General features: G+C 31.7%; 1 protein-coding gene across 4 annotated transcripts in view; it reads right to left on the reverse strand.

Moving 5' to 3' along the window:
• Positions 1 to 20,988, reverse strand: part of NFIX (nuclear factor I X) — a 143,107-nt gene that overhangs the window by 109,011 nt on the left and 13,108 nt on the right. For all 4 annotated transcript variants that reach the window (XM_075272555.1, XM_075272556.1, XM_075272560.1 and 1 more), the window contains one exon: positions 19,700 to 20,071. In XM_075272555.1, the coding sequence (XP_075128656.1) occupies positions 19,700 to 19,726 (27 nt within the window). In that variant the 5' untranslated portion in view covers positions 19,727 to 20,071. The remainder of the gene's footprint in view (positions 1 to 19,699; positions 20,072 to 20,988) is intronic.

Below are 20,988 nucleotides of genomic sequence, written 5' to 3' on the forward strand. Positions count from 1 at the left end.
TACTTCCTAAATCTTCACTTTTGCTCCGTAGAAAACTCCTGCTATACTGTCCACTATTATCCTTCCAAAGAGATTTTTCTATAGCTCCTTCTTGGTATTATATAAGTTTAAAACTGACCCTTCACAACAAGTTTCTACATATCAGTACAAATGGTTTCACTTATTTCTTGGTTGTTCATTAGCAAAAAAAACTACAAACATCTTCTTTTTTTTGAGTCAATAGTATTAGTTTGTCTTTTGTTGCTAAGGAGCAACTGAGAGAATTTTTAAAAGGCAAGTGTCCAAACTCTAAGGCAAGCCTTGTAGGCTATGTTTATTTCTGGAACAACTAACATATAAGCTTGGGGTTTATGTGGTTTCTGTCATGGTGTCTATCATTTTACTGGGCAAAATAGCATCATATGATTTTTTATAGAATCTGTGATTTGGGGGTTTTCAGGTCTATAATAACAATGGTGTATTTTTTATTATAAAATATCAATATCAGATTAATGGAGGTTCTACCACCACCTCCTCACCAATCAGATGACCAAAGGGGCCATACTCCAGCCAGTCTTGTTCTTCCTTTGTTACATCCCAAAAAACAAAAGTGAGAGAAACACCGAGCGGCCCGCAGTGCAATATTGTTAAAACCAAAGGTGGTGAAATGCAATTGTAGGCTCACCTTTGTGGGTTGTGGATACACAACTCTATATTAGCAATGGGAACGATTGACAGAGGTCCCCTCTCTGGAGTGCGTAGAGCTGCCGGGTTCCTGACACCCTGCGGGTGTATAGGCATGCAAAATAGGACCGGTACTGGACCAAAGTGTGGATGATCCAGTGATTAAGAACCCGCGCTCAGGTGCATGGCTAAAACAACGCCTATATTGAGCTATCAAGGTGCAACGCATTTCGGGCATCACTTCGCCCTTCCTCAGGTGCAAAATTCTTAAACCGTCTGGCCAATAGCTTATCGAATTTTATATTTTATAAGAATTTTGCACCTGAGGAAGGGCGAAGTGACGCCCGAAATGCCTTGTGCCTTGATCGCTCAATAAAGTCGTTGTTTTAGCCATACACCTGTGTGCGGGTTCTTAATCACTGGATCATCCACAGTTTGGTCCAGTACCGGTCCTATTTTGTTACGTCCCAGACACAGTGCTCTATGTTCAGTAGTGGCAGTGCCTAGTAGTGGATCTATTGTCAGCTGACTGATGAGGATGCTGGGAGTCAGATCCCCATCATCTTTACTCCATCACCAGTCCTATAGATTTTCTGTAGATCATATGCTCAATATACTCAACCTTAGACCGAAAAATGATCTGAGCTCATATTTGTGGAAGTTTTCTTTTCTAATATTCACATTCATTTATGACTGCATTGACACAATTTTCTGTCACCATCAACTATCTCATGGTAAAGTAGATTGCACACCATTAAAGCTATCTGTTCATCTGGCTGAAAATGAAGAGAAATTTGAGACTCTTCAGTTCCTCTTCATTTTCCGACTTTCCGGCTCCCCACGGCAGAATACCAAAGTAGAACTTCTGCGACTGAATCAGTTGCAGATGAGCAAATATTTTGCAATCATGGTGACAATGAATGTATCTAATGGACATGAACATTGCAAATATTGCGGCCTATGAAGACGCTTAGTATAAATGTCCCATGTCATTGTCTATATTAAATATGATCACATTACTGTGTCTAGCAGCCATATAATTCATTGCTGTATTGAACCAAAGCAATCTAATCATGACCACCAAATACCATCACTATGGTAATGGGTTCGTTTTGCAGCAAAAGAAGCAGATTCTTTAATCCATGTTTTGCAGCAGATTACTCTTGTTCCTTTAACCCCTTAAAGACCTATGATGTACTTTTACGTCATTTGTCGAATGGGGATGTATCAAGAGCCATCTCTATACACGGCAGATGTCGGCTGTATATTACAGCCAGGACCTGACACTAACAGTGGCAATCAGTTGCTAGCACTATAGGTGTCATGGAGGGCGGCAATTGGTTGCCATGACAGACGGGAGCCTATTGAAGTATGGTATTAGTACGGTTCTATTACATGCTGGCATAGACAGCGTGTAATAGAAGTGACTGGATATTACTATTCACTGTAATTAGAGATGAGCGAGTACTGTTCGGATCAGCCGATCCGAACAGCACTCTCCATAGAAATGAATGGATGCACCTGGTACTTCCGCTTTGACGGCGGCCAGCCGCTTAACCCCCCGCGTGCCGGCTACGTCCATTCATTTCTATGCGAGCGTGCTGTTCGGATCGGCTGATCCGAACAGTACTCGCTCATCTCTAACTGTAATCCATTATTATTGCAGTGAATAGTATAAGTGATCACACTTCCTAGAGTTCAAGGTCCTTATGGGGTCTGATCATAAAAGGAAAAGAAGAAAAAAACCACAAAACTTTAAATCCCTCCCCTTTCCCTAGATCATATATAAAAATAACTAAATACAAGTAAACATAAACACATTAGATATCCCCAGGCTCAAAAATACCCAAATTATTAAAATATTAAAGTAAAATTTATCCCATACAGTGAATGGCATAGCAGAGAAAAAAAATAAAAATAGCCAAATGGTGATTTTTTTTTTTTTTTTTTTAGCTTTGTACCTCCTAAAAAATATTAACTAAAAACTGATCAAATCATCATCATTTTTAAAATGTATCAGAGTATTACAAATACTATATGAATTTAGAATCGCTGTGATTGTACTGACCCGCAGAATACAAGTAACATATCATTTTTACCACCTAGTGAATGCCATAAAAATTAAACCCATAAGAAATTGCCGCAAATGTGTTTTTGTTCCAATTCCACCTCCAGAATTTTTTGCCAGCTTCCATTCTTTCCATTGTACAGGATACTGAATGGTGCCATCACAAAGTACAATTTGTCCCACAAACAATAAGCCATTATGTGACTTCCATTATGGCTCTTGAAAGGTGGGGGAGGAAAAACAGATACACAAAAACGGAAATTGTTTCGGACCTTAAGGGGTTACTATGTCATCTCTACAGATAAAAAGAATTTTTTAAAAAAATTAAATATTAGCCCAACAAGGCCAGTGTTGGCAATACATGAGTCAGTGTCTTTCAGATCAATACACTACGGCCATCAGTACTGCTCAATTTCTTCTTCAATCTTCTTCAAAGAATGACAAGAACCAGGACTCAGGGTCCAAAGCCATAGGGGGTCTATGAGACCTTCTCTCTGGGAAAATGGAGTAGGGATTATAAGAGAATATTCACTGGGGGCGTAGGATTTAGGGGGACCTTTGTTTTCAAAATGCAAAATTGGGGGTTTGGACCAGATGTAACCAGAAAGTATGTGCTGCAAAGACAACCGGGGTAAGCGGTTAGTTAGTTCAGATTTTCATTTACTGAACCTTCCTCAGGTAAAGATGGATGGGATAGACAGGACCATTTCCGGTTTGTGGGGGATGTTTTTGACAGTGTAATGTGAAATGACAAAAGTTTACTCCAACAAAAGCATGGGAATTGGTACGGTCATGGCAGACCTGGTATGGCTGTGCACTGGCAAACTGTCCGTGGTTCTCAAAAAGACAGATCAAAGATCAACTATGTACAGTCATACCCAAGCTGGCGGTGTGTTGGGACTGCGTTTGTGATTTGGGCCAGGGAACGTCAGCTATATAACTGTTCTGTAAGGTACATACGATACAGGTAAAGTAGTGGTATTGACACTTATGTTCATTGCTAACCCTTTGTCTACGGTTATTGTTGCGAAACGGGCTGTTAGATGGGAGATTAGCATGTGCACTACTTAGTACTCTGGGTCATATATGTGTGCTGGAAGCGCACCATGCATGGCTGCCTGTGATTACTGTGCTTTGGAAATAATAGTAACCAATTACTTTCTATGTTCCAAACTCATTTTCCTCCCTTCATTCAACATCTCAAATGCCTTTTGTACAGCATTATTTTACACATGTGTTGCTGTATTGTGCAGTGAGCTGCTTTGGTGCCTGGGGAGTTAAATAATCTAGTGCTGTCGTTCTGTTTGCCCCGACTGCTCATTATTGCCATATAAACCCAGTGTAGCTCCAGATCACATGATGAGGTAACGCAAGGTCAGCACTAGAGCCAGGACCCCGTCCAAACATACACAGACTGAGACAGGGGGAGTGGAAAGTGGAGAAAGAAAGAAACAAGGAAAGTGTTGGGGGTGGAGAGAAAGGGGGAAAAGACAAGGAAAGACCGCAAAAGAGGGAAGAAAAGCAGGATGGGCAGAAGTGGGAGGAGAACATGAAATCTTACTACTTTTTCCATATGGATAGGGTTGAACTAAAAGTTAAATTCCAACACATAAAACTTCATCAAATCCTGTACATGATAGAGTAATACTAAGCATATACATCTCCTTATATAAATGTATAAATCGTAAGATAATCATTAGAGATGAGCGAACACTAAAATGTTCGAGGTTCGAAATTCGATTCGAACAGCCGCTCACTGTTCGAGTGTTCGAATGGGTTTCGAACCCCATTATAGTCTATGGGGAACATAAACTCGTTAAGGGGGAAACCCAAATTCGTGTCTGGAGGGTCACCAAGTCCACTATGACACCCCAGGAAATGATACCACCCTGGAATGACACTGGGACAGCAGGGGAAGCATGTCTGGGGGCATAAAAGTCACTTTATTTCATGGAAATCCCTGTCAGTTTGCGATTTTCGCAAGCTAACTTTTCCCCATAGAAATGCATTGGCCAGTGCTGATTGGCCAGAGTACGGAACTCGACCAATCAGCGCTGGCTCTGCTGGAGGAGGCGGAGTCTAAGATCGCTCCACACCAGTCTCCATTCAGGTCCGACCTTAGACTCCGCCTCCTCCGGCAGAGCCAGCGCTGATTGGCCGAAGGCTGGCCAATGCATTCCTATGCGAATGCAGACTTAGCAGTGCTGAGTCAGTTTTGCTCAACTACACATCTGATGCACACTCGGCACTGCTACATCAGATGTAGCAATCTGATGTAGCAGAGCCGAGGGTGCACTAGAACCCCTGTGCAAACTCAGTTCACACTAATAGAATGCATTGGCCAGCGCTGATTGGCCAATGCATTCTATTAGCCCGATGAAGTAGAGCTGAATGTGTGTGCTAAGCACACACATTCAGCACTGCTTCATCAAGCCAATACAATGCATTAGCCAGTGCTGATTGGCCAGAGTACGGAATTCGGCCAATCAGCGCTGGCTCTGCTGGAGGAGGCGGAGTCTAAGGTCGGACCTGAATGGAGACTGGTGTGGAGCGATCTTAGACTCCGCCTCCTCCAGCAGAGCCAGCGCTGATTGGTCGAGTTCCGTAATCTGGCCAATCAGCGCTGGCCAATGCATTCTATTAGCTTGATGAAGCAGAGTGTGCACAAGGGTTCAAGCGCACCCTCGGCTCTGATGTAGCAGAGCCGAGGCTGCACAAGGGTTCAAGCGCACCCTCGGCTCTGATGTAGGAGAGCCGAGGGTGCACTTGAACCCTTGTGCAGCCTCGGCTCTGCTACATCAGAGCCGAGGGTGCGCTTGAACCCTTGTGCACACTCTGCTTCATCAAGCTAATAGAATGCATTGGCCAGCGCTGATTGGCCAATGTATTCTATTAGCCTGATGAAGTAGAGCTGAATGTGTGTGCTAAGCACACACATTCAGCTCTACTTCATCGGGCTAATAGAATGCATTGGCCAGCGCTGATTGGCCAGAGTACGGAACTCGACCAATCAGCGCTGGCTCTGCTGGAGGAGGCGGAGTCTAAGATCGCTCCACACCAGTCTCCATTCAGGTCCGACCTTAGACTCCGCCTCCTCCAGCAGAGCCAGCGCTGATTGGCCGAATTCCGTACTCTGGCCAATCAGCACTGGCTAATGCATTGTATTGGCTTGATGAAGCAGTGCTGAATGTGTGTGCTTAGCACACACATTCAGCTCTACTTCATCGGGCTAATAGAATGCATTGGCCAATCAGCGCTGGCCAATGCATTCTATTAGCGTGAACTGAGTTTGCACAGGGGTTCTAGTGCACCCTCGGCTCTGCTACATCAGATTGCTACATCTGATGTAGCAGTGCCGAGTGTGCATCAGATGTGTAGTTGAGCAAAACTGACTCAGCACTGCTAAGTCTCTGCATTCGCATAGGAATGCATTGGCCAGCCTTCGGCCAATCAGCGCTGGCTCTGCCGGAGGAGGCGGAGTCTAAGGTCGGACCTGAATGGAGACTGGTGTGGAGCGATCTTAGACTCCGCCTCCTCCAGCAGAGCCAGCGCTGATTGGTCGAGTTCCGTACTCTGGCCAATCAGCGCTGGCCAATGCATTCTATTAGCCCGATGAAGTAGAGCTGAATGTGTGTGCTTAGCACACACATTCAGCTCTACTTCATCAGGCTAATAGAATACATTGGCCAATCAGCGCTGGCCAATGCATTCTATTAGCTTGATGAAGCAGAGTGTGCACAAGGGTTCAAGCGCACCCTCGGCTCTGATGTAGGAGAGCCGAGGGTGCACTTGAACCCTTGTGCACCCTCGGCTCTGCTACATCAGAGCCGAGGGTGCGCTTGAACCCTTGTGCACACTCTGCTTCATCAAGCTAATAGAATGCATTGGCCAGCACTGATTGGCCAGAGTACGGAATTCGGCCAATCAGCGCTGGCCAATGCATCCCTATGGGAAAAAGTTTATCTCACAAAAATCACAATTACACACCCGATAGAGCCCCAAAAAGTTATTTTTAATAACATTCCCCCCTAAATAAAGGTTATCCCTAGCTATCCCTGCCTGTACAGCTATCCCTGTCTCATAGTCACAAAGTTCACATTCTCATATGACCCGGATTTGAAATCCACTATTCGTTTAAAATGGAGGTCACCTGATTTCGGCAGCCAATGACTTTTTCCAATTTTTTTCAATGCCCCCAGTGTCGTAGTTCCTGTCCCACCTCCCCTGCGCTGTTATTGGTGCAAAAAAGGCGCCAGGGAAGGTGGGAGGGGAATCGAATTTTGGCGCACTTTACCACGTGGTGTTCGATTCGATTCGAACATGGCGAACACCCTGATATCCGATCGAACATGTGTTCGATAGAACACTGTTCGCTCATCTCTAATAATCATATTAATACTCGTTTTTAAAAATACTAAATATAATGCAAATTATACACTGATAATATATATACTGTACTGTATAATGATATATCTATACACTGATAATATATATATACTGTACTGTATAATGTAGTATCTATACACTGATAATATATATACTGTACTGTATAATGATATATCTATACACTGATAATATATATACTGTACTGTATAATGATATATCTATACACTGATAATATATATACTGTACTGTATAATGTAGTATCTATATACTGATAATATATATACTGTACTGTATAATGTAGTATCTATACACTGATAATATATATACTGTACTGTATAATGATATATCTATACACTGATAATATATATACTGTACTATATAATGATATATCTATACACTGATAATATATATACTGTACTGTATAATGTAGTATCTATACACTGATAATATATATACTGTACTGTATAATGATATATCTATACACTGATAATATATATACTGTACTGTATAATGATATATCTATACACTGATAATATATATACTGTACTGTATAATGTAGTATCTATACACTGATAATATATATACTGTACTGTATAATGATATATCTATACACTGATAATATATATACTGTACTGTATAATGATATATCTATACACTGATAATATATATACTGTACTGTATAATGATATATCTATACACTGATAATATATATACTGTACTGTATAATGTAGTATCTATACACTGATAATATATATACTGTACTGTATAATGTAGTATCTATACACTGATAATATATATACTGTACTGTATAATGCTATATCTATACACTGATAATATATATACTGTACTGTATAATGATATATCTATACACTGATAATATATATACTGTACTGTATAATGTAGTATCTATAAATTGATAATATATATACTGTACTGTATAATGATATATCTATACACTGATAATATATATATATACTGTACTGTATAATGATATATCTATACACTGATAATATATACTGTACTGTATAATGGTATATCTATATACTGATAATATATATACTGTACTGTATAATGATATATCTATACACTGATAATATATACTGTACTGTATAATGATATATCTAAACACTGATAATATATATACTGTACTGTATAATGTAGTATCTATACACTGATAATATATATACTGTACTGTATAATGATATAGCTATACACTGATAATATATATACTGTACTGTATAATGTAGTATCTATACACTGATAATATATATACTGTACTGTATAATGCTATATCTATACACTGATAATATATATACTGTACTGTATAATGATATATCTATACACTGATAATATATATACTGTACTGTATAATGTAGTATCTATACACTGATAATATATATACTGTACTGTATAATGATATATCTATACACTGATAATATATATACTGTACTGTATAATGATATATCTATACACTGATAATATATATACTGTACTGTATAATGTAGTATCTATACACTGATAATATATATACTGTACTGTATAATGATATATCTATACACTGATAATATATATACTGTACTGTATAATGTAGTATCTATACACTGATAATATATATACTGTACTGTATAATGTAGTATCTATACACTGATAATATATATACTGTACTGTATAATGTAATATCTATACACTGATAATATATATACTGTACTGTATAATGATATATCTATACACTGATAATATATATACTGTACTGTATAATGATAGTATCTATACACTGATAATATATATACTGTACTGTATAATGATATATCTATACACTGATAATATATATACTGTACTGTATAATGTAGTATCTATACACTGATAATATATATACTGTACTGTATAATGTAGTATCTATACACTGATAATATATATACTGTACTGTATAATGATATATCTATACACTGATAATATATATACTGTACTGTATAATGTAGTATCTATATACTGATAATATATATACTGTACTGTATAATGTAGTATCTATACACTGATAATATATATACTGTACTGTATAATGTAATATCTATACACTGATAATATATATACTGTACTGTATAATGATAGTATCTATACACTGATAATATATATACTGTACTGTATAATGATATATCTATACACTGATAATATATATACTGTACTGTATAATGTAGTATCTATACACTGATAATATATATACTGTACTGTATAATGATATATCTATACACTGATAATATATATACTGCACTGTATAATGATAGTATCTATACACTGATAATATATATACTGTACTGTATAATGATATATCTATACACTGATCATATATATACTGTACTGTATAATGATATATCTATGCACTGATAATATATATACTGTACTGTATAATGATATATCTATACACTGATAATATATATACTGTACTGTATAATGATATATCTATACACTGATAATATATATACTGTACTGTATAATGTAGTATCTATACACTGATAATATATATACTGTATACTGTATAATGATATATCTATACACTGATAATATATATACTGTACTGTATAATGTAGTATCTATAAATTGATAATATATATACTGTACTGTATAATGTAGTATCTATACACTGATAATATATATACTGTACTGTATAATGATATATCTATACACTGATAATATATATACTGTACTGTATAATGTAGTATCTATACACTGATAATATATATACTGTACTGTATAATGTAATATCTATACACTGATAATATATATACTGTACTGTATAATGTAGTATCTATACACTGATAATATATACTGTACTGTATAATGTAATATCTATACACTGATAATATATATACTGTACTGTATAATGATAGTATCTATACACTGATAATATATATACTGTACTGTATAATGATATATCTATACACTGATAATATATATACTGTACTGTATAATGGTATATCTATACACTGATAATATATATACCATACTGTATAATGTAGTATCTATACACTGATAATATATATACTGTACTGTATAATGATATATCTATACACTGATAATATATATACTGTACTGTATAATGATATATCTATACACTAATAATATATATACTGTACTGTATAATGTAGTATCTATACACTGATAATATATATACTGTACTGTATAATGTATATCTATACACTGATAATATATATACTGTACTGTATAATGATATATCTATACACTGATAATATATATACCGTACTGTATAATGTAGTATCTATACACTGATAATATATATACTGTACTGTATAATGTAGTATCTATACACTGATAATATATATACTGTACTGTATAATGATATATCTATACACTGATAATATATATACTGTACTGTATAATGATATATCTATACACTGATAATATATATACTGTACTGTATAATGTAGTATCTATACACTGATAATATATACTGTACTGTATAATGATATATCTATACACTGATAATATATATACTGTACTGTATAATGATATATCTATACACTGATCATATATATACTGTACTGTATAATGTAGTATCTATACACTGATAATATATATACTGTACTGTATAATGATATATCTATACACTGATAATATATATACTGTACTGTATAATGATATATCTATACACTGAAAATATATATACTGTACTGTATAATGTAGTATCTATACACTGATAATATATATACTGTACTGTATAATGATATATCTATACACTGATAATATATATACTGTACTGTATAATGATATATCTATACACTGATCATATATATACTGTACTGTATAATGTAGTATCTATACACTGATAATATATATACTGTACTGTATAATGATATATCTATACACTGATAATATATATACTGTACTGTATAATGATATATCTATACACTGATAATATATATACTGTACTGTATAATGTAGTATCTATACACTGATAATATATATACTGTACTGTATAATGATATATCTATACACTGATAATATATATATATATATACTGTACTGTATAATTATATATCTATACACTGATAATATATATACTGTACTGTATAATGATATATCTATACACTGATAATATATATACTGTACTGTATAATGTAGTATCTATACACTGATAATATATATACTGTACTGTATAATGATATATCTATACACTGATCATATATATACTGTACTGTATAATGTAGTATCTATACACTGATAATATATATACTGTACTGTATAATGATATATCTATACACTGATAATATATATACTGTACTGTATAATTATATATCTATACACTGATAATATATATACTGTACTGTATAATGATATATCTATACACTGATAATATATATACTGTACTGTATAATGTAGTATCTATACACTGATAATATATATACTGTACTGTATAATGATATATCTATACACTGATAATATATATATATATACTGTACTGTATAATTATATATCTATACACTGATAATATATATACTGTACTGTATAATGATATATCTATACACTGATAATATATATACTGTACTGTATAATGTAGTATCTATACACTGATAATATATATACTGTACTGTATAATGATATATACACTGATAATATATATACTGTACTGTATAATGATATATCTATACACTGATCATATATATACTGTACTGTATAATGATATATCTATACACTGATAATATATATACTGTACTGTATAATGATATATCTATACACTGATAATATATATACTGTACTGTATAATGGTATATCTATACACTGATAATATATATATACTGTACTGTATAATGTAGTATCTATACACTGATAATATATATACTGTACTGTATAATGTAGTATCTATACACTGATAATATATATATTGTACTGTATAATGATATATCTATACACTGATAATATATATACTGTACTGTATAATGTAGTATCTATACACTGATAATATATATACTGTACTGTATAATGATATATCTATACACTGATAATATATATACTGTACTGTATAATGTAGTATCTATACACTGATAATATATATACTGTACTGTATAATGATATATCTATACACTGATAATATATATACTGTACTGTATAATGATATATCTATACACTGATAATATATATACTGTACTGTATAATGTAGTATCTATACACTGATAATATATATACTGTACTGTATAATGTAGTATCTATACACTGATAATATATATACTGTACTGTATAATGTAGTATCTATACACTGATAATATATATACTGTACTGTATAATGTAGTATCTATACACTGATAATATATATACTGTACTGTATAATGATATATCTATACACTGATAATATATATACTGTACTGTATAATGATATATCTATACACTGATAATATATATACTGTACTGTATAATGATATATCTATACACTGATAATATATATACTGTACTGTATAATGTAGTATCTATACACTGATAATATATATACTGTACTGTATAATGTAGTATCTATACACTGATAATATATATACTGTACTGTATAATGATATATCTATACACTGATAATATATATACTGTACTGTATAATGTAGTATCTATACACTGATAATATATATACTGTACTGTATAATGTAGTATCTATACACTGATAATATATATACTGTACTGTATAATGATATATCTATACACTGATAATATATATACTGTACTGTATAATGTAGTATCTATACACTGATAATATATATACTGTACTGTATAATGATATATCTATACACTTATATACTGTACTGTATAATGATATATCTATACACTTATATACTGTACTGTATAATGATATATCTATACACTGATGATATATATACTGTACTGTATAATGTAGTATCTATACACTGATAATATATATACTGTACTGTATAATGATATATCTATATACTGATAATATATATACTGTACTGTACAATGATATATCTATACACTGATAATATATATACTGTACTGTATAATGATATATCTATACACTGATAATATATATACTGTACTGTATAATGATATATCTATACACTGATAATATATATACTGTACTGTATAATGAATGATATATCTATACACTGATAATATATATACTGTACTGTATAATGTAGTATCTATACACTGATAATATATATACTGTACTGTATAATGATATATCTATACACTGATAATATATATACTGTACTGTATAATGTAGTATCTATACACTGATAATATACATACTGTACTGTATAATGTAGTATCTATACACTGATAATATATATACTGTACTGTATAATGTAGTATCTATACACTGATAATATATATACTGTACTGTATAATGATATATCTATACACTGATAATATATATACTGTACGGTATAATGATATATCTATACACTGATAATATATATACTGTATACTGTATAATGATATATCTATACACTGATAATATATACTGTACTGTATAATGATATATCTATACACTGATAATATATATACTGTACTGTATAATGTAGTATCTATACACTGATAATATATATACTGTACTGTATAATGTAATATCTATACACTGATAATATATATACTGTACTGTATAATGGTATATCTATACACTGATAATATATATACTGTACTGTATAATGTAGTAGCTATACACTGATAATATATATACTGTACTGTATAATGCTATATCTATACACTGATAATATATATACTGTACTGTATAATGATATATCTATACACTGATAATATATATACTGTACTGTATAATGTAGTATCTATACACTGATAATATATATACTGTACTGTATAATGTAGTATCTATACACTGATAATATATATACTGTACTGTATAATGATATATCTATACACTGATAATATATATACTGCACTGTATAATGTAGTATCTATACACTGATAATATATATACTGTACTGTATAATGTATATATCTATACACTGATAATATATATACTGTACTGTATAATGATATATCTATACACTGATAACATATATACTGTACTGTATAATGTAGTATCTATAAATTGATAATATATATACTGTACTGTATAATGATATATCTATACACTGATAATATATATATATACTGTACTGTATAATGATATATCTATACACTGATAATATATACTGTACTGTATAATGGTATATCTATATACTGATAATATATATACTGTACTGTATAATGATATATCTATACACTGATAATATATACTGTACTGTATAATGATATATCTAAACACTGATAATATATATACTGTACTGTATAATGATATATCTATACACTGATAATATATATACTGTACTGTATAATGTAGTATCTATACACTGATAATATATATACTGTACTGTATAATGCTATATCTATACACTGATAATATATATACTGTACTGTATAATGATATATCTATACACTGATAATATATATACTGTACTGTATAATGTAGTATCTATACACTGATAATATATATACTGTACTGTATAATGTATATATCTATACACTGATAATATATATACTGTACTGTATAATGTAGTATCTATACACTGATAATATATATACTGTACTGTATAATGATATATATATACACTGATAATATATATACTGTACTGTATAATGATATATCTATACACTGATAATATATATACTGTACTGTATAATGTAGTATCTATACACTGATAATATATATACTGTACTGTATAATGATATATCTATACACTGATAATATATATACTGTACTGTATAATGTAGTATCTATAAATTGATAATATATATACTGTACTGTATAATGATATATCTATACACTGATAATATATATACTGTACTGTATAATGTAGTATCTATACACTGATAATATATATACTGTACTGTATAATGTAGTATCTATACACTGATAATATATATACTGTACTGTATAATGTAGTATCTATACACTGATAATATATATACTGTACTGTATAATGATATATCTATACACTGATAATATATATACTGTACTGTATAATGATATATCTATACACTGATAATATATATACTGTACTGTATAATGATATATCTATACACTGATAATATATATACTGTACTGTATAATGTAGTATCTATACACTGATAATATATATACTGTACTGTATAATGATATATCTATACACTGATAATATATATACTGTACTGTATAATGTAGTATCTATACACTGATAATATATATACTGTACTGTATAATGATATATCTATACACTTATATACTGTACTGTATAATGATATATCTATACACTTATATACTGTACTGTATAATGATATATCTATACACTGATGATATATATACTGTACTGTATAATGTAGTATCTATACACTGATAATATATATACTGTACTGTATAATGTAGTATCTATACACTGATAATATATATACTGTACTGTATAATGTAGTATCTATACACTGATAATATATATACTGTACTGTATAATGTAGTATCTATACACTGATAATATATATACTGTACGGTATAATGATATATCTATACACTGATAATATATATACTGTACTGTATAATGATATATCTATACACTGATAATATATATACTGTACTGTATAATGATATATCTATACACTGATAATATATATACTGTACTGTATAATGATATATCTATACACTGATAATATATATACTGTACTGTATAATGTAGTATCTATACACTGATAATATATATACTGTACTGTATAATGTAGTATCTATACACTGATAATATATATACTGTACTGTATAATGTAGTATCTATACACTGATAATATATATACTGTACTGTATAATGTAGTATCTATACACTGATAATATATATACTGTACGGTATAATGATATATCTATACACTGATAATATATATACTGTACTGTATAATGATATATCTATACACTGATAATATATATACTGTACTGTATAATGATATATCTATACACTGATAATATATATACTGTACTGTATAATGTAGTATCTATACACTGATAATATATATACTGTACTGTATAATGATATATCTATACACTTATATACTGTACTGTATAATGATATATCTATACACTTATATACTGTACTGTATAATGATATATCTATACACTGATGATATATATACTGTACTGTATAATGTATATCTATACACTGATAATATATATACTGTACTGTATAATGATATATCTATATACTGATAATATATATACTGTACTGTATAATGATATATCTATACACTGATAATATATATACTGTACTGTACAATGATATATCTATACACTGATAATATATATACTGTACTGTATAATGATATATCTATATACTGATAATATATATACTGTACTGTACAATGATATATCTATACACTGATAATATATATACTGTACTGTATAATGATATATCTATACACTGATAATATATATACTGTACTGTATAATGATATATCTATACACTGATAATATATATACTGTACTGTATAATGAATGATATATCTATACACTGATAATATATATACTGTACTGTATAATGTAGTATCTATACACTGATAATATATATACTGTACTGTATAATGATATATCTATACACTGATAATATATATACTGTACTGTATAATGTAGTATCTATACACTGATAATATACATACTGTACTGTATAATGTAGTATCTATACACTGATAATATATATACTGTACTGTATAATGATATATCTATACACTGATAATATATATACTGTACTGTATAATGTAGTATCTATACACTGATAATATATATACTGTACTGTATAATGTAGTATCTATACACTGATAATATATATACTGTACTGTATAATGTAGTATCTATACACTGATAATATATATACTGTACTGTATAATGTAGTATCTATACACTGATAATATATATACTGTACTGTATAATGTAGTATCTATACACTGATAATATATATACTGTACTGTATAATCATATATCTATACACTGATAATATATATACTGTACTGTATAATGTAGTGTCTATACACTGATAATATATATACTGTACTGTATAATGTAATATCTATACACTGATAATATATATACTGTACTGTATAATGGTATATCTATACACTGATAATATATATACTGTACTGTATAATGTAGTATCTATACACTGTATATAATATAATGTATATAATATAATGATATATTTATACACTGATATATGTACTGTACTGTATAATGATATATCTATACACTGATCATATATATACTGTACTGCATAATGTAGTATCTATACACTGTATATAATATAATTTATATAATATAATGATATATCTATACACTGATATTATATGTACTGTACTGTATAATGATATTATCTATTCACGGATATATATACTGTATTGTATAATGATAGTATATATACACTGATATAAGGGACTTAGCTATAGATGGTGCAGAGTTTGCTATTGCTATTGGCCCTAGTTTCTTTGGGAGCCCAATGGTTTTCTCTTAATATTGGAAGCCATGAACATTATAGAGAGCACATTCTAAGTACAGGCCCAATTTCAGATTATGGTTTTAGACTGGGGTCAGTAACCTTCAGCACTTCAGCTGCTGTGAAACTACAATTGCCTGCATAATACATTCACTTCCATGAGAGTTTTAAGAACAGCAGAGCAGGAAGGCCTGATGGGAATTGTAGTTCTAGTGTAGAAGGTTTCTTACCCCTGGCCTAAGAGCTTTAATTTTTACCTCTAGTTGTAGGTAGGGGTTTTATGGAATATTATGGGGAGTTATAGGGAGAAGATATGTGGAGTAATAGGGAGAAATATAGGGGGAGACAGTATATGGTATAATAGGAGACGAAATTGGGAGAGAATATATGGATTAACATGAGGACATATAGGGAGAGTATATATGAAGCTATAGTATGCGATATAGAGAAAGGATATATGGAGTAATAGGAGGATGTATAAGGAGAGGATATATTTAGGAATATGAGGATATTTAGGGAGCGGGTATATTGAATAACAGGAGAAGATTTCTTCAGTCATCTAATTCTGTTATATAAGGAAGTTGAAGTTGAATTTATCATATGTATGAATGGGATCTCTCAATCATCGTTTTTTGTGTATGGAGACTATTTTTCCATTATTTGTACTATATTCTCTTCAATTATGCAAAAAAAATATTGAGGAATCCCAAAGGGTCTTTTGTTTGTCCTTGTATACCTTACACATTGAGGTCAATAGACTATGCACAACGTAACGGCTAAGAGTTATGTGTTAGTCAAAATACAATTGGAAGTAAAGACCAACGTTATCCGCGCACATCTGCTGACCTTCCAAATGAAAGGAGAAATCCTTGACATGAACCATTGTGCACTGGATTGTAAGGACAATATAAATGTCATTTTACCATATCATCTGTAGATCTACACTGATAATATCTTATAGATTTATTTTGTTATTATTTACACAATTTTATATGGCAAGCTTTATTTTCTTGAAAAATTTTCTTTCTGTCCATCTACTGTTTGGCAAACCATAACTCACACATTCTTCTTAAAGTAGCCAACACTTTAGCTTCTAAAAGCAAAACAAGTATTAGTATATATTAGTTATCAATAGGAATTCCTATCCAAAGAGTTCATTGGTATCCTATATGGAATATGAATATGATAGTTTCTATGTCGTATTTACTCATTCATATCTCTATATACATTTGTAATTAAATATTGTGTATCTATTACTTAGAAATGTACTAACATATCCTGCCTAATTTTTATTCTCAAACCACTATTATAATTTATCTTTTCTAGAAAATTAATTCATCATGCTGAGTGATGTTCTTTGTATAAGGCCATGTCACCTATCTCAATATAGGAAATGCATTTCTATTTGCAATTCTAATTCTTTTCTTTCTCTCTACCTGTGTATTCTCCAGCTATTTGTCTATCTAACTATCCATCTATAGGACTATAATTTTCACATTATTGACTTCATATTGTTTTTTTTACTACCAACCATCTCATCTTAAAGAGAAATGTTACTTGGTAGCATAAGGTGTATGATTTCAGACAGAGAACCTATAGGATATAACAGTATTAACAAAGCACGGACATGGCAGAGAATGCAGGCCGCCGAGGTAGCAGTAAGTCACTCGTCCCCATAAACAGAATTTGTTGAATAACTCATTCGATGTGTAATGTAGTAACATGGTCAGTTGGGTACAAGCCCAAGTTTAGCCTATGATCTTGCGATGTTGATCCAGAGAAAGGCAAAAAACCCAATCAAAATCCCATAATCAATTGCCAAATTCCTCATTTTAGGGGTAATTCATATTTCCTTACTATCAATACGGCAGATCATGGTTGATATTCTGTGATATTCCAAGGATAAGACAAGTAGGGGAAGTGTAAATTGTAAGGTTACGCCCTAAGCAGATCATCAAACCACAATGTATTTCGTATAGTCCAAATCATGCAAAGAAAATTATTGAATTTCCATGTTAGACATGAGATAAAACAGTCATAAGGAGAGAGGGTTAAAAGAAGTATTAAAGGTTACCTGAGTCAGACAGTATGGTGAGTACATCTCTTCTGTTCCTCACGAGTCTGGATGTCTCTTGTTCTCTCTCTCCCTGGCTACAGTCTATGACTGTTTCATTTTGTTCGGAAGTGTCTCCAGTCCAAGATGATTTCTTTTTGTTATTATTTTTGACACTTTTATACGTAGGTCTGAATGTCTCTGAGAATGCAAAATTCTTCTAAAATCTCTTGCTCTGCGGCCTATTTTGCAAAGGGTATTATTTTACGAGTTGAGTTCAGAGATGTCTCATGCTGGGTCTCGCATTTTCTCTCTGTACAGGAAAATCTTTCTCCTTCCGTAGACTCCTCTGGATGTCTCTTTCTTCGAATGCTTCTTTGTCTTTATATGACTCTGAAAGTTAAAGTTTGGAGAAAGAGTTAACAATGGATAGAAAAAAAAAGGTGCAAAGAGTTTAAGAGACAGCCGACTCAATAGAGACAGAAAAGAGACATGTATGAAATTTGGAATTTGTAGAGGAGTAATGAAAGTACCAGATATGATGCCAAATATCAACTCTCACACCAAAAAGAATAACTGAATATCTCTATAAGCAAAAATCCATTGTGGTAAATGTATATATTACAGACAGCCTGAGAGTGAGGAGTGTCAGAGGCTCATGGGACAAGACATTTCTCCTCATGTCCTCATTTGATTTATTACCTTTTTTAACCACTAAATTGTCTGTTTCTTTTTATCTGTCACTTCTGTTTGTCACACCCTGTAACTGCCAGAAATAGCTCCCTAAAACTACTATTGTTGTGACTGAAATATCCTGAGGTGGGTTGTTCAATTCAGGAATTTAGTTTTAGGGGATAACCGAGTGAAGCGAAATGGAAAGATTATTTTGTATTGATAAAAAGTTCTTCAATTTCTCATAATAGTTATTAATTATATCAATTTCCCATACTGTATTTCATCCTATATATCCTCTCCCTATATCTCCTCCCATTACTCCATATATCCTCTCCTATATCTCCTCCTATTACTCCTTATATCCTCTCTTATATTTCCTTTATTACTCCATATATCCTCCCCTATATTTCCTCCTATTATTCCATATATCCTCTCCTATATCTCCTCCTATTACTCCATATATCCTCTCCTATATCTCCTCCTATTACTCCATATATCCTCTCCTATATCTCCTCCTATTACTCCATATATCCTCTCCTATATCTCCTCCTATTACTCCATATATCCTCCCCTATATCCTCTCCTCTTACTCCAAATATCCTCTCCTATATCTTCTCCTATTACTCCATATATCC

Source organism: Leptodactylus fuscus, chromosome 5 (genome assembly GCF_031893055.1).
Source record: "Leptodactylus fuscus isolate aLepFus1 chromosome 5, aLepFus1.hap2, whole genome shotgun sequence".
In the NCBI taxonomy this organism is placed as follows: domain Eukaryota; kingdom Metazoa; phylum Chordata; class Amphibia; order Anura; family Leptodactylidae; genus Leptodactylus; species Leptodactylus fuscus.